This window comes from Uloborus diversus, chromosome 2 (assembly GCF_026930045.1).
Source record: "Uloborus diversus isolate 005 chromosome 2, Udiv.v.3.1, whole genome shotgun sequence".
Lineage (NCBI taxonomy): Eukaryota > Metazoa > Arthropoda > Arachnida > Araneae > Uloboridae > Uloborus > Uloborus diversus.
Genome location: NC_072732.1, coordinates 149541392 through 149563867, shown reverse-complemented (window position 1 = coordinate 149563867; position 22476 = coordinate 149541392). Strand labels below are relative to the sequence as shown.

General features: G+C 32.7%; 1 protein-coding gene across 1 annotated transcript in view; it reads left to right on the top strand.

The window, feature by feature from the left end:
• Window positions 1-157: 157 nt before the first annotated feature.
• The window catches only part of LOC129216073 (glucose-6-phosphate isomerase-like), a 51681-nt gene continuing 29362 nt past the window's right edge, over window positions 158-22476 (top strand). The window contains exons 1-6 of the mRNA XM_054850220.1: window positions 158-407; window positions 493-586; window positions 668-805; window positions 3981-4115; window positions 17120-17266; window positions 19936-20007. Coding sequence (XP_054706195.1) covers window positions 271-407; window positions 493-586; window positions 668-805; window positions 3981-4115; window positions 17120-17266; window positions 19936-20007 — 723 coding nt within the window. The 5' untranslated portion in view covers window positions 158-270. The remainder of the gene's footprint in view (window positions 408-492; window positions 587-667; window positions 806-3980; window positions 4116-17119; window positions 17267-19935; window positions 20008-22476) is intronic.

Below are 22476 nucleotides of genomic sequence, written 5' to 3'. Positions count from 1 at the left end.
TCATACAGATTATATTTTTAGGAAAGCACTCTAAATAAAATTCAAAAAGTTAAAAGGGTTGAATGAAACAAAATATTTAGTGAATGATTGAAAGTGAAAAGAAATAACGAAACTTGTTTGCACATCCGGTTTCTACCCTGTTTCCGGTTCCTTTTCTGTTAAATGACATGCACGAGGGGCATTTGAAGGACTTCAAAACTTAAAACATTTGTGAAAGTGAAACAAATAAAATTTTCTATAACTTATAACTTTTAATTTCAATTTACAGTCATGGTTGATGCCCAAGAATGCATTCTCAGCGAGGCTGAGTCCTTCAAAAAACTTAAAAGTTATTATGACAACAATAAGAGTAAGCTAATTTTAAAAAATCTTTTTGCTTCAGATCCTGAAAGATTCAATAAATTCAGGTAACTTTCATGCATTCTTTCCCATTTCCTGCTCCCATTATTTTGTGCAAATGTTAAGAATATATATATTTTAAATTGTTTGCAGTCTCTTGTTACAAACACCTGCTAGTGGACAAATTCTGGTTGACTATTCGAAGAATTTAATTGATGGAGAAACATTTAAACTACTTCTTGAACTGGTTAGTTTAAATTTTATAATAGGTTTCTATCATCTATTTCACGTAACTTTTTTTTCTTCAAATATTTGTTCACTATTTCAGGCAAAGCAAAGGAAAGTGGAAAAAGCAAGAGATGCAATGTTTGATGGCGAAAAAATAAACTTCACTGAAGACCGTGCCGTTCTTCATATTGCCTTGCGGAACAGAAGTAATCGTGCAATTTTAGTTGATGGCAAGGATGTTAGTGATTTTCATTAGTGTCTTGTAATAATATAGTAAAAAATTAATTTGTTATTTTAGTGTTGGGACTCGTTCCACCCTTACCCTAAATTACTTTTATTTATATTTTTATTTCATTTAATGGTCAATAGTTGGCTCTTCAAAGCTTGTAATTAAATTACATCCTGCTGGTATTGAGCAGTTTTTATTCCACCAAGTTGAATTTCAGCACTACTGATTAATTTTTGAAATAACTGCAATGTTAAATTGAATTCTTGGCACAAATTGAGTTCTTTTAATAAGTAATTTGTATTTTGTTTAACTCTCGTGACAAAGAAAAATAAGTTGTAACATTATGTAAGTCCCGAGAACATGATGTACTTTGGTCCACTTTTTTTGGGCATGTTAGACCATATACTATGTGAAGTAATTTTCAAAAGCTCTTTTTTTTTGGGGGGGGGGAGGAGAGAGTATAGCTCTCACAATTATTATATCATTATAGTTCTTTTTATATTTATACAAACAGTGGGGGGGGAAGCTAATGATTTAATACTTATAGGGGTGCTCCCAAGAGCAAGTGGGCACCCCCTCCCCCTAAATATTGTAACCCCCCCCATAAAAGTCAAATACCCCTCAAAACAACCCCATAAAAATTTCAATGACGCAGTCTGCGCCATAGTCCTCCCCCCCTCCCCAATGTGGGCACTCCTGAATAGTTAACAGTTTTAAAAATTTGAAATGCTTTGGTAATTTGCTCTTAGAGGAGTCAAACAGACCAGCTAAGTCTCCGCTACTGCTCAGAGACTTAGCTGGGTATTAATATTTCAGGGAGTTCAGAATTAAGTTTTTTAGCACTACAAAAGAAACATCCATTCAGAAATTTTTGCTGGTTGTGTTTAGTATTGGAAATTAAACAATGTTGAATAGAAGTTTTCCTCACTAATAAATAAAATTTATGTGTTTTAATGTCGTGTAAAATAATATCCCTTGATCAGAAATAAGAACCTACAAATTTTCACTTTGAGGGTTATCAATCAGTTTGATCACATATTATTTATTCTGCATTCTAAATTTCTGGCAGAGATGCATTTTGGGTTCTTAGCATACTTTATAGGTCTTAAACTTTAGAAAATGAAGACTATACATTACAATAAAAATGTAAAACTTATTTACAAATTTGCATCTTTAACATTTATCTGACATTAGAAATGCATCATATAGTTATATTATGTCATTATATAGTCATATTAAAACATCTGACTTAATTTCAATATATTTTTACTGTTTTTTAAATATTTTGGAACATTGAAAAATAATTTTAAGGTTAGCAATACTTTATACAAGAAAAAGACTATCACTATTCAGAAATAAAATAACTAGCCAGCTCAATTATATTTTATGTTGGTGGTAAAAGGTTATCATACTTGCTTTTTAATAACATTTGGATCTTTAACCCCCTTCAATTTACTATGCTATTGATGTTCTAAAAAATCGCTCAGCCATTAATTGCTCTAAAATTCAGCATTCATACGCTCAGTTAAAACCTAAAATTGTCAGGGAAAATGACCGGGTCAAAATGTCAAGGAAAAGTCAGGGAATTTTCCAAATTTGCCCCAAAAAGTTTTTTTTCCCAAGAAATTTTGTTCTATGGGATCTAATCTTCTTTGTTATTGATGTTTCCTTAAAAAATTGTAAAAATTTTGCGGCAAAATGACGCAAGCAATAAGAAAGTGGAGACCCAAAAAAACTTCCGCAGCCGCCATTTTTGACTCTAAATAGTTCCCAAGAAAAAAATTCTTCGGGGCCGAACAGGAATTATGCACACACTCAACGGGGAAGATGATAATTTACTGCTTCAAAAGCACAATCCTAAAGATGGGGGGGATTCTAATTGATTTAGACGCTTATGTGCTAAAAACTGACTATTTTGTCTTATAATTGTAGTTTTTTGAGGATTATTAATTTTTTTTAATTACTTTTATGCTACAAATTCAGAAATTTACTTATCTTAAATTTTTCAATTAGTCGCCATATTTGGTCGTTTGTACGATGGAAGTAGACGTAAACTTCCTAACACAGAAGGAAAAAAAAAATGATGATTGGCATATAGACCTATGATCGGCAAATGTTGATTTTTGTTCATTTGCATTGTATGGTATGCCGATCAATCAATTTAATCATATTATACTGAAAAATAGCTTCGTATTTTGCTCAATATTTTTTGTGTTATATATTAATAAGAAAGAATAAAAGAATTGTAATCCAAAAGCGGATACTAAAAGATTGCTGCATGACTACAGCAAAATGCTAATGTTATTCATGACATGTAACATCGAAGAACCGCTAAAATAAGTTGAAAGTACTTGGTTTTCAACAAGTAGTAATATACCAATTAAAACAGTTTTGAACCAAATGTCTAAAAAACTTAAAATTTTCAGAGAAAAGAAAGAAAAAAAGAATCTTTTTTAATATTTTCAAATCTAAGATTTTATTTATTTTTTTAATCTAAGGGGAAAAGTTTCAGTTCTTCCACATTGTTACTTTGAACAATTTTTATTATTTTTAAAATATTGCTTTTTAAACTAAATTCTGAATGATGCGAGTGACCTGGAATTTTCTAAAAAACAACTTGGAAAAGTCGGAATTTTTTTTAACCACAAGTGTATGAACCCTGTAAAATGATTTTGGATGTTAGTGAGCAGATTTGAACTTTATTAAAGACTTAGGTTGTGTTCCACGAACCTCACCGGTCAACCGGTAAGTAACCAGTTACTAACCGCGGCGTTCTATGATCAACCGGTTACCGCAGCGGTTACCATTCTAAGCAGTTGATTGGTTGATTGGAGCACGTGATCATTAGCTGTCACGTGATTAACTAACCGGTCGCTCCCGGTCATGCTCGTCGAACGCAACCATAGTGGTGCTTGTGAAGGGTTCAAATATACTTTGAAACTAGTTTGCCAGTGTTGGAAAAAGATGCATACTAAATTGACCCTTTGATGTTTCAGAAAGCTGAAACATATTTTCCTAAACTTGAGAGAGAAGCTATCATCATCAAATAGGCAGTTGGTGTGATTTCTGTAAAAAGATTTACAACTCAAAAAAGAAAACGATAAACCATCTGTTTTGTAGTCTTTCTCTCTCCCTCTCCTTCATCATGGTTATCTAGATTAAACTTACACATATATTTATATAGGTTATGCCTGATGTGAATGCTGTTCTTAAACATATGAAAGAATTTACTGAAAGTGTCAGAAAAGGAGAATGGAAAGGATATAGTGGAAAAGAAATTACTGATGTAGTTAATATTGGCATTGGTGGATCTGATTTAGTAAGTTTGATTTTTTTTATTTTTTTTTTATAGTTATAGCAGTTTAATGTTAGCAGAAAATCATACTGCATTCAATAGTTTATTTGAATGTTATTAGTTTGCAAGTTTTCTGGTTTCAAAAGCAAATCAAAATAAATTATATTGCCTTACAAAGTAAATAAGTGCATTTGTGTAGAAACAATTAGAAGCATTATACAGCAAATTTCAATCTTGGAGTTATGGACAATCCTCATTGTTATTGTTGCCAAATGTTAAAAAAGCTCATATTCAGGGCCGGACTGGACCCCTCAGAGGGGCGCAAACCTTGAAACTTCAGAGGGGCGCAAGATATTTCTGTACTTATTTTCATGTGTCATTGCTCATTACTAATTACAAAACTTCTTGTATAGGTGATCCCACGAGAGGGACATTAAAATTTTTATTTGGGTGTTTTGGGGATATTTTCAGGGGGAGGGAGGGGAGGCCTCGTTCTTGGGATTCTAATGTTTTGCCTGTGATCTTTTTTTTTTTTTTTTAATTTTTTTTAAATATTTTATTGACCTTAAAAGGGAGAATGGTCTTTATTAGGAGAGTAGTGTAGGGTTTCTCTTTAAGTGAGATATGTAATACTCTAAAATTATGGTCCGGGGGTTTCTTCCCCGGAAGAAACTTTGAAAAAAAGATGCAAAATTCTGCATTTTGAATCCTTTTAAGGGGAAATTGGAACTACAAAAATATCGGAAAAAATAGACAAACAAAGCTTTTAAAAGTTACATAATCGTTAGAAAATTAAAATAATACACAGCAAGAATTGTTTTGGGGTCTACAAATCAATGACTGCAGTCGACAGAGCGAGGGAGGAGAAAAAAATATTGCTTTTGTTTCTTGCTTACATCGATTTTCGGTGTGAGTAGTCGTTAATCACCTCTCTAACAGTGATGCAACTAGAACTTTTTTTAGGGGAGCACATTAAAAAAAAGATTTAGATCTTATAGGGAAGGGAAAAAAGGGGGGTATGGGGGTTCTCTCCCGGAAATTTTTTTAAACTTGTAGAAGGTTTAAAACCGCAATTTATTTTCTTTGCTGATGCTAGGAGGGAAAAAGTACAGGGGTTTCAGCGAAAATTCTAGAAATTGAAGTTTTAAAAACGTGATTATAGGCCATATTTGTTGACTTTTGGGTAAGGGATTGAGCTTCAGGGACTGTCCCGATTGAATTTTAAATAACAGAATTTTTTAAAAAATACCAAGCACTTTCCATAATGCACTCAAAAGGACAAAATAACTTTTCTGGGTCAGAAAGGACAATATTTTAGTATTCCTTTAGTTTTCAATTATTCCAACAAAATGACTCCACAAATGTGGAAAGCTGCGACTCAAGTCTGGTGAAGAATTTTTTTTTATCATTATCTAACTTTCTGTCGTAACTTTGAGTGTTGAAACATGCCTATTTTTTTGGGGGGGGGGGGAGTTAGGTTTGAAAAGACTTGAGCCGCACTTTTCCTCGTTTATGGAGTCGTTTTCTTGGAATAATTAAACTACAGAAATACTTAAGAACTTTCTTTCTTAACTTCTTCTTGACTTAAAAACTTTCTTTCTTTCTTCTTCTGGTTCTTTCTGACCCAGAAAAGTTATTTTGTTCATTTGAGTGCATTATGAAAAGTGCTTAGTATTTTGTTTAAAAATTCTGTATTTTATTCTTTTTAGTGTAAATGTATTTCAGAGACAGAATAATATTTCTATCACGAAATTTCACCTCTTTTTTTTCATATAAATGCTGCATACCAAAAAGGGGGAAAAAAACAATTATGCGTGTCTAAAACTTTAAGCATTTGGCACTAAAAATTAATCCTAGGATTTGTTTGTTCGGTTATTTAATTAGAACCATTTAAATGGTAAAGGTTTGCAAAACTAATTCATATTTCACAACAGACAAAACACTCGTGATAAAGATCCGTATTTCTTTACTTAGATTCATTTTCGATTATTGACATATAGAGATGAGGATAAAAATCCAAAGGAAGCAATGATAGTGGATAAATATCATGTTTGCTCCAGAAAAACCTTGATTCATTTTTTTTTTAATGATTATTATTAATATTGCTGTTGTCAGGCAACAAAACTTGTAACAATGGGTTTTGTAATTAAATATTTAATGGGGGAAATTACATGAAATTCGCTATTTTCCATCCTACAGAAATAATAATTTTATTTAAAAATTTTTCTTTTTCAGCGTTAAGTTGTACCTTAAAAATTAAGCAAATCATTTAGTGAAATCCAGTAGTCTCAAAGTGATCTAGTTGATGAAGTATAAGCAAAAGCAAGCGTCAGATTACTCCGTGACAATCAGGCCAAGTATAATAAAAGTGCTTAAAAAATAAATCGAAATCAATTAATCCTCCCCCCCCCCCTTAATTTTTGAAATTGAAGTTTCAAAAACGCAGTTGTCGACAAATTATGATGATTTTACGGAAAGAAGGTTCTGGAGCTCTTCCCTGGAAAAATTTTCCAAATTATGGTTCTTAAAACTTAATCAATATTTTATATTCATTTTTTTCTTTTAATTAGAAGAAGACGGTTCGGAAATCCTTGCCCATATATTTTCTTACATTCAAGTCTTAAAAACACGATTGTAAGACAATATCTTGGTATACTAGGGCCAGAAATTTTTCGAAATTAAAGCTCACAAAACACAATTTTTAGCGATTTTTGAACTTGATCAATAAGCTGCAACTATTAAATATTTTTAATTCAAAAATTTCTTTAAAAGAAATTAAGATTTTCCCCCGGACAGTGGTTTTTTTTTCAATTAAAATCACTTTGTTTTCCCATTATACATGTTCTTTTTTTCTCTTCAATAACAAGGAATAGTTTTGAAAAACCTTTAGCTCAGCATTCTGTGGGGGGGGGGGGCTATGGTTATCTCTTCTGGTTGCGTCACTGCCCTCCAACCAAAAATCTTTTAATAATTGCATAGATATTTTGCAAAAGGAGCCTGCAAAGCTTTTATGACATTTTTACGTCAACTGATTACATTTCATTGACTTTCCTGCTCCTTTTGAGCGAATTAAAATAATATTGATTACCTATACACCACTGGACAATATTAAGTATTTCATTATAATAAAAGGAAAACATGATTTTTGGCTGTATAATAAAATTTAAAAATTGTAATTACCATACCATAGTTTACAAGAAATTGTTCTTTTGGTCAAAATTATGACCACATCCAAAGCTAAAGTAACATGGCTAAACATAAGAACGTAATATAATGCTATCTGCAAGTAACGAAAAATCTATAAATAATAGGGTTGTTTCCTTCAGTCAAAAGTAGTCCTTTTTGTCACTGAAATTGATAGAATAAGCAAAAAAAAAAAAACATGGACCCAGAAAATACTTTTATTTTCCCAACAGTTATTTTTTAATTAATTTTTTTAAATGTCCGATTTTTCAAACAAGGCATGGTCTTGATGACGTCACAAATGATGAACTGTACCGCGTCTTAGTACCATGATTCCACATTATGATAATCAAGAAGCGAATTAAAATTGCGCTCTACTCTTGCTATCAACCATATTGTTGCCAATACACGCGAGTAAAGATGCAAATTAAATATTTTGCTCTGAATGACATTTCATCATTTGTGATGTCATCGGACAGAAGCATAAACATTGAAAGCGCACGGATTTAAGTAATTTTTTAAAAATATTAAACTTAAACAAATTATTATAAAAATGGTCAGATCCTATGTTTTTTAGCATGCTCTTTCAGAAAAAAAAACATTTTTAAAATTTTGGAAACGTTCCCATTGTGAACAAATTTTACAAAATTAGTAAATGAGCTGAAATCAATAATGAAGATTGTGGAATCTGGAAAGAGAAGATATGAATTTAAAATATATGTACATAATGATGCTTCTTAAAATGGAAAAACGAACATTTCCCTCAAAAATGTAAAAGGTTATAAATATAAAGTTTTAAGGAATAATTTAATAAATTATCACACAAGGATAAAAGTTCTCATTTCTTGACTTCTTATAGTTCGTCAATAAATTTTTCATTGTAAATTGCAAGAAGTTTCTGTTTTCTCAAAATTCAAGATGGCAAAAACAAACCTTTCTAGAAAGGTCCTCTTCTGGGTCAGACCCGGATCTACGTACCCGCAGACGCCGAAGTAGGGGAGGGGGGTACACCACAAAAAAAACCCACAATCCGAGTGACCAAAGAATATTTTTAAAAAATAAATAAAAAATGTGTACTCAAATTTAAAAAGTTGAAAATATTTTCAACATTATAAAAATCAGAATTAAAAGTTCCGCATAATTGCTCAAAACCTTAAACTAATAATAATTACAGATAAATTTAAACAATTTAAACAAATGAACTCATAATTTAGGTAGAAATATTGAAGCAGTTAATAGTCATTTGGGGGGGGGGGGTACGCAATCCAGTGGCCTGTTGGGAGCCCTGAAGATTTTTTCAGGGAGGAGGGGCAGAATTTTTAGATCCGGGTCAGAGGCGGAGAGGGTTTTCTTTTTAAAGAAAAAAGACTTTTTTGTTGTGATAACGTGAATGTCGTGTAAAGCGTACTTATTGTTACAAGAGTTACAATAAGGCTGTAGGGCATTTTTAAAAAAATGAAGGGCGCAACTAAAAACGCAACAGGGTGGTTTGTTTAAAAAATATCGATTACAGGTACGGATCGACGGAATGTTTGTCGTAAAGTGAAGATTTAAAAAAAAAAAACTCTCTTCTCCGAAAACAACTTTCTTAATGTCTTAAAATGTCATTTTAAGTCTTTTCAAAATTCAAGATAGCAAAAACGGACCCTTCAAGAAACTTGTAGCGTACGCCACTGTATAAAAAATGTCATTAAAGATCTGAAAAACGGAGGTGGGGTATGGGGTTTCAAGGAAAAAAGCGGGACTGCGGCGTCAAATAAAAAAAACAGACTACGGCTCTGATTCTAACTCCGGAAATTTTAGAACCTTCAACTCCTACTCCTTTAACGCAAAAAGAGTTAGACTCCGTCTTTGACTCCGCAAGCACTGGCAGAGTTGCGGACTTTTGGGGGAAAATGAGCGACTCTTTTTCTGTTTCCAACTCTTAAAATTTTAAACCTTCGATTCCCGAATCCGACTCCTTCACCCCAAAATCAGTCCGACGCCCGCTCTCCGACTCTGACTCCGAAACCCTGGAAAAAAGACATTTTTGTCAAGTTGTCGCGATAACGTGAATTGAAAAGACTGAGGGCGCATCTGAAAACGCAACAGGGCACGTACAGAGACAAACTAACGATTGTAGGTATGGAATGTTTGTCTTGATTCTAAATTTAAAGAGCTCTCTTCTCTCAAAATGTTTTTTTTTTTTTTAATGTCTCAAAGTGTATTTTTAAGTAATTTTAAAATTCATGATCGCAAAAACGGACCCTTCGAAAACTATTCTTTTAAAGACCTGAAAAAAGAACGGTGGTGGGGGAGTCACAGTATGGCTGCTGGGCGCTTTAATATGACGACAGAAGGGCGCACCTGGGCGTTGAAACAACAACTATTGCAGTTGTACAGTATGGGGTGTTTGTCTGTGTAAGAAAAAAATCTGCAGGGCTCTTTAGAAGGCAAAATGGCGCAACAGGATGTTGCTTTCTGCCAAATAAAGATGAGTCACCTCTAGGTGTTCGTTAACTGTGTTAATGCAATCGGAGGTACGATAGCAAGAAAATTGATGATCAAAATTACAGTGGAAAAGATTGCGGTCCTGATACACTGTTATAGAAACAAAACAAGGGATACAATTTTTATTTCGGGGAAAAAAGGGTGGCAAAATATAAATTACTATTAAAAATAGTAGCGTAATATACAATTGCTATTTTTTTTCAGGAAGCACCCAAGAAAAAAAACTGAACAATCTTCTTTCATATCTACCCGCTCTCCTCACTCCAAATCGCCGCTTTTAAATTTCCGCCAGAATTTCGCAGGTGATTCTGGGTATTGAGTGAGCTATCAGCGGTTCCTAGAATTTACTCGTGATTTTTAATTTACTCGTCAAGAAACCTGTTCAAGACAGTAGTGAGGGACCAAGGATTTTGACCCGTAAATAACCTTCAAAGTCGCACCAGTGAGCAGTGACAATGATTGAGAAGAAAGGAACAAGTTTCGAAAAGAAAGGCAAAATAATTCCAGGTTCCTCTGTGATTAGCTAAAAGACTTATTTCCGTAAAACATTTGTAGTTAACAATTTCGAGGTGTCGGGAAAAGAGAGAAGAAAAATCATCAGTTAAAGGGAAAAAAAATTTTTTTTAGTTACAAAAAGAAGGGGAGGGGGTGATAATTATTTTGGAAAGAATATTTTTGAACAAAACAAAAAAAAATTCTGGCGTAGGGGCGCATCGGCCATGTGGCCGGTTGCCCGGCGAGTCAGTCCGGGCCTGCTCATATTTCCCCCATTGAAGAAGAGTATAGTGTTGGAAAATATCGTAATATATTGCCTAAGATATTGGATATTCATCATATTATCAGACAAGGTCTCCTCTATAGGAGGTCATTGGAAGTCACTGTGACCTTCCAAAAAAATTTCCTTATTTAGAAGCTTTTGTGTGACAATTCGACAAATTTAAAGACTAATTTAGAGACTTTCTTTCGATTTTTAACGACGCCTAATGTCTCTTATCATTTGATGGAGTTATGTGAGCAAATATAATAATAAATTATAATGTGTATAATTAAAATAATAAATTATCCAACGATTTGAATTGCAAAAATTGCATCTGGATCCACAAGCTCATACTACTTTTGCATTGAAAGTGTTCCTTGTAACGCCAAAACACCTGTCTGCCGTAATTTGCAATTTTTGTGCTTCAAAACGTTAGATAATCGATTATTTTATTTTCAGCAAAAAGACATTTATTCGTTATATGCTTGCGTCTTATTTGAATGATTGAGAAAACTTCGCCCACTCTCAAATATTCCGTTTTGGGGTGCCTCTATATTCGAATTATATCAACAATCAATAAACTAATTAAAATTATGTTCATGTAAATATATTGCAAAATCGTAGTATCATTAGACAAGCTAATTACAGTCAGACCCCGATTTAATAAACCTCTAATGAATTTCGGGATTTAGGGAATTTTTCTTTTTTTTCGACTGAAATGAAGGCAAAAACCCCTACTTCCTAACTTCCTAATTATGGATATTTTTGTGCAGTTGCTTATTAGAGGTTTTAGATAAGGTAAGTGCATTTTTTAAATTTCTTTTTCACACACCAATATTACAAAGAACCCCAATTTAACGTATAAAAGTTTCGGTCCCGATGAATTCGTTAAATCGGGGTCTGACTGTGCTATTAAAACCAGTTATGGTAAACTTGGGTGCATTTGTGGAATAAAATCTTATCAAATGTTTTCCCTACACATCATAAGTTTTCTTGCCGATGAAATCAAACATTATGTTTGGATAAATGTGGGCCTTCTTATTTCTGTTTTATTTTGTTAGGAATTATATTTTATGTAATCAATGTAAATATGTTGTATGTGGAAAAAAAGCAATTACTCATCAGTCTGAGTTGTTTGAGTTCTAATATACTAACCCACTAAAACATAATAGTAAAATATTTCATAAATGCTAATACCTTGTTTATATTATGATATTGGAAAACAACATTACACGTTCAGCTCAGTGTGTCAATTGTCTATCTCTGCCAAAACCTTAAACTCTGGCTATGGAAATCAGAGATACTGACCCACTATCTCTGATTTATTTACTCTACACTCGCATCATCATCCTGCTCATCATACCAAATAAACTTCCATTATGCTTCCTCTTACACAATTACGTTATTTCTTTCTATTGAGCAATTACAAATTGCTTATTATCCTCACTCAACCAAAATTGATGCTGCTCTGATTTTTTCAGATTACCATGACAACTGATATTTTTAATATTTATTTAGAGAGCGAAATTGTCATAGTTACAAATCGTTTAGGGTTTGATTTTATTCAAATCTTTTTTGGGCTTAACTCAAACAGACTTTACATTTAAAAAAAGGTTTTTTTTTTTTTTTTGTAAAATTATGTGTGTTTTCAGGAAAAGAACGCCTACATAGAGAAACTTAAATAGCAAAACTTCATCTAAATACAAAATTTCTGGATTACTAATTCCCGTAATTTAAGATTGATAAGAAATAAAAATACAAAACGTTATGCCATGCAAATAATCTCTTTGATAAGTGTACTGAAGGATATTGGCCATGAAATCTTTATCATAGTTACCACATCCTAATCACTATTTAATTTTTTATGGATATGTCTTGTATACCTATTCTAGAAAATCACCAGTCATATTATGATTAGTGCAGGAGTCGAAGTAGTGCTATATATCCTATATTTTCAAAAAAAGCATCAAAACCGTCCTATATTTTCTATTTTTTTCGAAAATGTCCTGTATTTCCTATATTCCAGTTTTTTACCCTATATATCTTTTAAAAGGAACAGTAAATAAACTTTTTGACATTGGATTTTTTGCTGAAATATAGCTGCAAGTACATCCCCAAACGAATTTCAAATTAAAAAACGAAACTGACTAAGTTCTGCAACAAGCATCTTCGCTCATTGGCTACAGCAATGTGACTTCACTATAGTGGGTGGAGTTTGGAGAACTAAGTCTGAAGTTGATTTTTGAATTTTGTGTTGTGGTAGGGGGGCTTGGCAACAGCTGTTTGTTTCGTTTTCAATCATGGTTTTTGTTGGTATATTTTTGTGTTCAGTGCATTTTCTGATTGGAATGTTCTAATATTCTTTTTGCAATCTTTTCTTTTTGTGGAATTTTGGGATCATGGAATGTTAGTTCCTTATGATGTTAAAAAGTAGTTTGTTGTAATAAGTGGAATTGTAATGGCGAAATCGCATCGCTTAACAAAATTTCGTGTGGAGTGGTCAGGGCCGGACTGACCAACCGGGCAGTCGGGCGATCGCCGAAGGGCCGCTGGATCGTGGGGCTGGTAGCGATTTGTGGTTAAGCTCCCCACTTTTTTTTACTTGCAGCACTCTCTTAATAAATACAAATTTGAAGGAACATCAAATTTGGTGGTGCCTGTACCTGGCCTATGTTTAATAGAGCCTTGGGACATTAAGAGGCAACCAGGTACAGGATATAGGTTTAATACCAGAAGTGCCTACCGTAAGGTACTTTTTGAGTGTACTCAGGACCTCGGTGAGTAAAGGCAGGGTGTTACATACCCATTAGTGAACTTTAAAGTTTTAGTAAGAACAACAAACAAATTATATTAACAAAATACTCAAAGGATCTAAAAAAATGGCAGATTAAAAGTTCCTTTCTATAAAAGTTTCTATAATAGTTGAACTTGTTCCTAGGACTTGAGAAAGACATGAAAACCTGCAGACAAACTTAAAAATGATGTTCCTCGATTATTTAAATAATTAAATTTACTTAAAGAATGTTATTTTAAACCTGTAAGTATGCGTAATTTAGTACTACAAATTAAGTTTGTGGAATGTTGATGTAAATTTTTTAGATAATTTAAATGTATTGTAAAACTGTACAACTTTAGACCACTTTATATGTGTATTTTTCTTCATATTTTCATCATTCTTTGCCAAAAAAGGTTGAGCATTTAACCAAGGGCGCCCAAATGGGGGGGGGGGCAAAAGGGGGCTCAAGCCCCCCTTTTAAATTAGAACTTCCGTGCTTTTAGTACTTTTTTCTTTGCGAAAATGTGAAATCATTTCTTCTCCAGCAATTAATGAATAAGTTATTAAAAAAATGTAAAATTTTAATAACTATTCTGTACTGAAATTGGTTTCTATAGGGAAAATATCCTGCTAAACCATGAGGAAAATATCTGAGGCCCCCCTTGAAATTTTGCATATGGGCGCTCTTGCATTTAACCATACACTACCATACATTTCAGCTGCAGTGTGACGCTTAAAAAAAAAAATTTAAATTGCACCCAAAGGGAGGGGGAATTTTTTGTATATCGGTATAAAGTTTGCACATGGTGGTGACAACTTTAGACCACCTCATATTTTCCTTGATATGCACTGTTAAGCCACTCCAGTCAAAAGTTACAATGCATAGATTGTTCTGTTCCAATCCCGTACAATGCAAAAATTGTAAAAAAAAAAAAAAATTGTACTTACTTTTTCCGATTTATAAATAGTTTTATATTTTTTGAGTCGATTTCAGGTTCTCTTAAATAAAATCAATTGTGAAAAAAAAATATGGTTTATTCAGATACATAAATATGAACGTTAGATAGTATGAAAAGCAATTATTGGGTACCTACTGATGAATTTTATTATTTTTTTTACAAGGGCATCTTTGTTTATATTTTTTTATAAGGAATTGATACAAATTTTGTCTCAATTGTGTAGGTTTCTTCGTTGTCGCAATAATCTTTTTTTCTTTTTTTTTTTTGTATCAAATGACATCGGGAGAATGAGGCCAACACCAAAATTTATCCTTTTTTGTTTTTCTTGTTTAAATTTGGTTGTTACTATTTCGTGGATCACCTTTTCCATCAAATCAGGCGAATAGTTGAGGTAAGGACGGCCTCCTATCTTCTTTCTTTTCGCTGGATTCATGTCTAAAACTAAAGAAAACCCGAAAACTAAAAAAACTGCTGAAGACAACACAAAATATTGTCAAACGATAGTTAAAATGGGTGGTCTAAAGTTGCAACTCGAATTCCCGGATTTTATTTACTTCGAAACGACAGGTAGACAAAACAATATCAGGATTTGCCGACAAGGCTAAATCATCTTAAATATCTAAGTAGTAAAGTAATAAACTTGCCTTCGGAGAATTCGATCGGCAAATATAGGTTTCGAAGGAGACTTTGAGAGCTGAAGCAAAAATTTCAAAAAACCTCCCAACACAAATGAATGTTGATACGAGAATGATAACACTGGAGCTTGGGGTAAACAACATGAACTTGAGAAACGAATAAGGACACGCCAAAAGAGTGACTTTCTCGGTGTTTAAAAAATTTTGTTGGGAGAAACAAATGAGTTATTGTTTTAATAAGAATGGAATAACATCGCAAAAAATATTTCCAACTATTAAAAAAAAGAAAAAATTCTAGGTCAAACGATCCTTGTGTTCGGCTTCTGGGACATAATATTATTATGATTTCGGAGAATCGCCCAACTGCGGGATTGAAATTTCAGGTTCAGAAAGTTGTCAGGCCCCCAAACCTTTCCCCTCACGAACAGTACAAAGACATTCTAAAACTGCGCTTTTGAAACTACAATTTCGGAAAATTTCCGGGAAGAAACAATCAGAAACTCCTCCATTCAATTCCGAAATTCTTTCAGAATCCTATTTCGAAACATATCCGGAGGAGGGCCTCCAAATCTCTTTTCCCCAAACACCATCAAAGATTGTCTGAAACTGAGTTTTTAGAACTACAATTTTGAAAATTTTCCGATAGAGATCCCTAACTTTCAACCTAGTTTCAACTTCTAAAAAAATACGAGCGAGGGCTCTCGAACTCCCCCCCTCCCCCCACTACACACAAACACGCTAGTTTAAAGATTGTCCAAAACGGCGTTAAAAAACTACATTTTTGGAAACTTTCTGGGGGAGAAATCCCCTAGCTCCCTATGTCTGTGAGAATATTACACTTATGATTATAGGTTTATATTGCTAACATTTCAGTCTTGCAATGACAACCTCTTAAACCAGACGCTGAAAATTTCTCGCTCTCTCTCTTTGTTAAAATTTGTTAAAAATTAAGGTACCACCAAACTCATACACTCCCCTAGTTTTTGACCTTGCGACCTGCATTCATTTTATTGCTCTTTTTTCCTACCATTTTCAAAAAACCCTTAAACTTGCAAGATTGTGTACATGGGGGGGGGGTAGATTTATCCCTGAGATATGGGCCGAATTTGTGTAAACACCTGGGCCGTTTTAACGGTCCAGTCCGGCCCTAGGAGTGGTTGGACCAGGAGGACACTAATAGTACAAATTTTGGTGCATGGTACACTAAAGGAAAAGATGATTTTACTGCTTTTTGCCATTTTTGCAATGTTGAGTGCCCATAAGCAATAGTGGATTTTCACAATGGAGGCAGAATGCTGAAACATTTAAACATAAAGAAAACTCTGAAAAACGTCAGAAGGATCTTTCTCAAGTTCTGTTTGTTCTTAATACAAGTGCTAAAGGGCTCAGTTTAGGTATGAAATCAAAGAACAGTGGAATTAGTACTTGGGTCTTGAGTGAGGAAGAAATAATAAAGTTATCTTTGCTCAAATTTTGTTGAGTTATTTAGTTTATAAAGTACACTTTGCTTTTTCAAAAATTATTCTTTAAATGACAGGAAAGTCATTTCAGATGTAAGTTATCATATTGTTTGAGGGGTTTTTTTTTTAAATAAAATCATTGATAAGAATAACTAAATAATGTAAGATATGTATTGTTTATTTTTTCATAACAAAATTATTTGTATAATGCGTCCTATATTTGTCCTATATTTTTTGTGGGAAATGTCCTATATGTGACAAGTTGATCACTTCTACCCTTGTTAGTGCAAATTTCTTGGCCATTTCCATTCTATTCTATTTGTAGAAACAAGAAACCCCACAAGTAGGGTCCTATCATAATTTGTGATTGCAAAAAAAAACAATTTGAATTCACAACTTCAAAATTCAAATGCTTTTTTTTAATTTTGAAGTGGATTGATTGGGCACTCAGATAAATTTAAAGTGTTTAATGGTTTGATATAAATTATGCTTAGAAATTTGAGATATATGTCATAATATTTATTGTGATACTATATATTGCTCAGATACGTGGTTTCTTGTAACTTGGGAACGAATGATATATTTTCTGATTTGTGCTTTTAAATGTTTGTTTTATCATTAATCATTGTACCAAAGTTAATTTTTGAAAGACAAAAGCTACACATATTTCAATAGAATTTAATTGCTAGAAAGTAAAAAAAAAAAATGATAGGAAATTTCTTTCCCTTTATATAAATTTAAATGTGTTATATTTATCTTATTTTTTAGGGCCCTTTGATGGTTACTGAGGCATTAAAAGCCTATCATAAAGCAGGACCGAATGTGCATTTTGTGTCGAATATTGATGGAACTCATCTTGCTGAGACGTTAAAGAAATTGAATCCTGAAACATCATTGTTTATCATTGCTTCCAAGGTGATGTTTAGCTTAACTTTTTGAAAGCTTCTGGACTTATGTTATCATTAGCTTAATGTTATATCAGAATCACAAAGTTCCAGAACACCTCTGTATTGACACATGTTTGAAAAAAAGTTTTAGATTGTAATCAGTAGCTTCACTTATTGTTATCATATTTTCATAAAATTTCAGTTTTTTCCCCTCCTCTGTTAGTGCTTAATCAACAGAAATACAAAGGCAAACCCTGACAAGACTAATTTTCTGTGTGACATTTTGTGATTTTTAACAGAAGTGCAATCTTTTTCTGGGAATGAAGCAGGGAATTCATTCTCAGCAACTACACTCTCCCCTTGAGATATGCCTTTTGTTTGCACTTGCAAAAATTCAGTTGTTGGACATGTTTCAGGTGGTGATCTCCTTCCTCTTTGAGAGAATTAATGGAGCTTCCGGGAAAATAAGTTCCCTTCTTATCAGTAAAGCAGAAGAACTTTTCTCCCTGTCTAGTTACACTAAAAACTTTACTCTAAACGGTCAAGCATTTTAGCCGTGGGAAAAAGTTCTTTTTCCATTCTGCTAATTTTATAATTTGAAACGGTGTTTAGTTGAATCATTGTAATTTTTATTTGCAATTGTAAATATAAATGCTCTCTGATTGAAAATAATTGTCATTTTGTGTTGCCTGGATTCTTTTTTTTTATTGGTATCAATCTGTTATTGTTATCAAATTGTATTTGTCTCAAAGTGATCACATTAAGGACGCCTACTGTGATATGGGTGCCTACTGTTGATCAAATGTATGATATACATTTGATCAACAAACTGGAATGGAAATCTTGTTGTAAAAATTCTTTGTTATATCCTCTGAATGTTATTTCATTATTGTTTTAGAAAATGTAATTTTGTGTACATTTAAATGCAATATTTGATTTTTACAATTGGTTACATTATGCTTTTTTTATTCAGTACAGTAACCACCTCTTATAAAATCACTATATTAAAAAATCAGCCATGTTATAAATCGTTTGGAATCATTGCAATATCAAAACTTGTCAAAACCATCCTTTAATAAAGTCGCTTTCGCCATTTTATAAAGTCAAGCTTTTTAAAATCATGCATAAAAATGTTAAAGACAGTTATAATGGCAACAGACATAATAAATTCCAATGTTATGAAACACGAAGAAGTTGCAGAATTACTGTCAAAAATGCGGAAATAGCTTTGCTTCGTAAATAGATGTCAGGACAGTGATGTAATACAATGTATTTCAGAGCAAAAAGGAGGGCATAATGTTGAAAGTTACAAACAATATTGAATTTTTACTCTCAAATTCTGTTAATAAAACAATATGTCAATATTTTAAGGCTCTTCTGCAATTTTTAAAGAGAAAGTACTTCTTGTTTAAACTGTCAACTGTATTTTGAAACGCTTAAAACATAAATATAGTTATTTATTTTTTAGAGTATTTGAACTTGAAAACTTTTTTTAAACTATAGGAATACGGGTTTATAAAATCGGCCGTTTTATAAAATCAAATTTTCTCAAAACAAATGTGATTTTAATAAGAGATGGGCACTGTATTGCTCTCGGGTTTGAAAATTAAAACTATTATATTAAATGCATTTTTCACTAGATAGTTCAAATAAATTTTGAGTTATATCATGGTCACATTTGAGAAGTTACTGAATGAACCTTTTGAGTTCCACAGTGGAGTGTTCCTCTACAAAATTTGTTATTAAGATTAAGCATTCCCAAATTTATTGGTATTGAATGAATTAACTTCAAATGCTATAATAAATTTTGACATGTGACAAGTCAGATTAAAATGTTAACGATTTTGCATGTGTTCCCCCCCCCCCTCCCCCCCAACAATGAAGTCCTTTTTTTTAAGTGAGTGGATGAAGGCCTCCCTTTGAGCCTTCCCGATAGAGAGAAATGCATATTGTACTCCATAATGGAGGTAGCCTTTGGGTCTTGTTCCCAGTTTTTGTCAAAGATGTTGGTGTATGATTCAACTAATTTTAGTTGTTGCTAATCTCTTCTATATTAATATAGAAAGAGAGAAAGCAATTTTGTATATTTATATGATCTGGGTAATCTCCGGAACCACTCCACCTATTTTAAATATTTCTTCGCTATCTGAAAACTACATAATTATAGAGCCACATAGGCTAGATATTATCCATGTATATATCTGTTTTTCGAATATTCGTTTAAAATCTAAAATTCTATCCTCACTTAAATTCAGCCTTGAAATTGGTTTGTTAACTTAACAAATTGTTTTAACTTCTCACCAAAACAAAAAATGTTGTGTACTTTGATGTTGTAAAATGTAGCTAGTTGAAAATAAATCAATGTATTGTTTGCTACAAATGACTCATTTAACACCTGCAAAATATTATATAGTCCACTTTTTAGAAATATTGTTTTCTATCCTGAACCAGGCGACTCCAAACTCCCCCCCCCCCCCCCCCCGTTAGCAAAGTTTTTTTCTCGAACATGCAGCATATCATCTTTTTTTCTTTTTTTTTTTTTCTCTTTTTAACTGTTAAAAAAGGTCAACAAATAGTACTCTGACCAAAAAGAAAATATTGGACTATGCTTGTAGATGGTTTTTCTGTCATTCTTCTGATGAAATGAAATATGAGTGACAGAAAAAAAAAGAAACTAACATAACATTTTATTTCTAGACATTTACTACCCAAGAAACAATTACAAATGCTGAATCTGCCAAAGCGTGGTTTTTAGAGTCTGCCAAAGACGTAAGTTTCTATTAAAACTAAGATTTATTCAAATCATTTTAATTGTTCATTTAGTGTTGTACACTGACTTTTATGCTATGCATTCATATGTGTATGGACATGTCTGTTCATACGTTGAATTGAGTTTAAAATGCATAGTATGAGAAGATATTGTTGATAAAAATTTCTTTTGTTACTGCATTTTGTAATTCACTAATGTACATGTTATTTGTTTTTCACTGCATGTTTGGTTTATTTTTAAAAAAAAAGCCTTCAGAGTAAGTAACAAGTTTTTTGAAATGTTAAGAAATGTAATACTGCATACTAATAAAAGGATAATAAATATTCTAAATATGCTGCTAAATAAAGCATACTATATCTATAATATACTCAGGGGTCTTGTCAGAGGATATTTGGGTCTGTTAACGGGGGGACCCTTCACAAAAATCTGATCAACCAAAATGGACCCTTCACAAAATTCTGATAAACAAGAACGGATCTTTCACAATTTGTTTATTGAAAGAGCAAATCTGAAAGCAAAATAAGGCATATTTCGGTGTATAAAACTGGTAAGTTTTGGAACCTTTTTAAAAGTAAAATTAGAGGGATCAGCTTATAATTTTGCAAAGAAAAAAAGATCAACACTCTTGTGATGCTCCTTCAAGCAATAAATAATTGCTACTGCCAAATAAATATAATGCTTGCTGTTTGTAACTTGGAAAGAAATTAACAGCTGAAAATAATTTTGGTTTTAAATAATTTTGTTTATTTTATCACAGCTAATTAGCAGCGGTGTTGTTGTAAATGTTTCTGTAAAGACATTGGTAAGCACTTTTCTCCTCACCCTTGATTTAATAAACAATAGTAATAATATATATTCAGTGAAATGAACTTAGAACTGCAAAGGAATAGTAAGGGCAGGGAAAATATGATAAGGTTGCCAACTTCAAAATTATCCCCACTGCCACTTAGCGGTTAACCTTTATAATGACTTGATTAGAAAATATTCTCATCATGTTACCAGCTTGTCAATATTTGCTTTAACTGTTATTTTGGGAGAAAATTATATGGCTTTGATTTTTTGATGCTAACAAGGATGATTAACGTTAAATAAGCTCTTTTACTTATCTTTTTTTTTTCTTTAGATGTCGACTTTTGAAAAATGCAATCTTTTAACATTTCATATGAGAATCACATTTTGTTCTTTTTTCAAGCTAACTTCACTTTATTAGGATGCAAATAAATGAAAAGTCTATTTTTGTTAGAATGCTTATATCAAGTTTTTAAAAGCAAAATTCCATTTTCTAGAATGAGTCAAAAATTAAAATGCTGAATCAATGGTTTAATTTGTTTTTTTTTTTTTTGCTTTAACTGTGTCCACAGATTTTAACCCTTAAAGCGGCCATGACGTAAAATTCCTTCACCCAGCGATGTATCAAAGAGCGGCCGTGTCGGAAAATTTCGCCATGAAAATTCTGCTTCGAGAACGGCTGTGGCATAAAATTCTGCCACCTGAAAGCTACTCTAAAAACGGCCGCGACGTAAAATTCTGACTGTGCTTTCCCCTGTTCCAAATTTCGTGAGGGACAGCCGCTGACCAAGGGGGTGTTTCTCTTTCCATTCACTGAAGGGGTGTTGAGAGCTGACACTGAGGGGTGCTGACTCTCTTTTTTCAGTCAGTGATATTTAAAATCGACGGACAATAGTTTTGTGTTCACAAATGTTCGATTTAACTGTTTTTATTACCACAATTATTTTCTATTTGTTGTTACTTTATACATAGTTTCGAAGTTTGCTATTATTTTATTAAATTATTGTTTCAGTTGTTTAACGTACCATCGTCGAACATATCTGGATCAAAAGGGGGCTGATATGGTTCGGGAGGGGGAGGGGCTGATCTTCATTTCCCCCTTCTTAGTTTAGCTTATGCACCAGATTACGGCGAACTATGAATATGTTTCTCGAAAAAGTATGCAAGTTTATTAATGAACTAAAAAATGTTTTTTTTTTTCACTGGAATTTTTATACAAAAAGTACACCATCTTTAAGCATCGAATTTCTTCGTTACATTTTGTTTCATTCAAACTGAAACAAAGCTGATTGCTGTCAAAATAAGTAAACCGTTTCGCATGTACAATGACGATCGTTACTGTTGAAATTTCCAAATGGGGGTAATCTTTTAAATTAACAATTCTGGTAAATAAACAGAAACGTATTTAAAAATATTTTATAATTTAAAATAGTAAAAATATTTTCTGTAAAATATTCCTGCTGCAGAATTGTTACCGATGTTTTGTCATTTTACAGTTCTTTTAGTATAACGGATTAATTTCCCCATGTTATTTAGAAAAGAATAAAATACTTTGAAATTTGATTTGCGTTCTGGACCGCTGGCCTTCGAGGCCAGAACCTTGGTCAGCCACTACATTTTCTGAAACAATTTTGCTGAGTTGTCAGTTTAGTTGGGGGGGGGGGACTGATGTTCAGGCC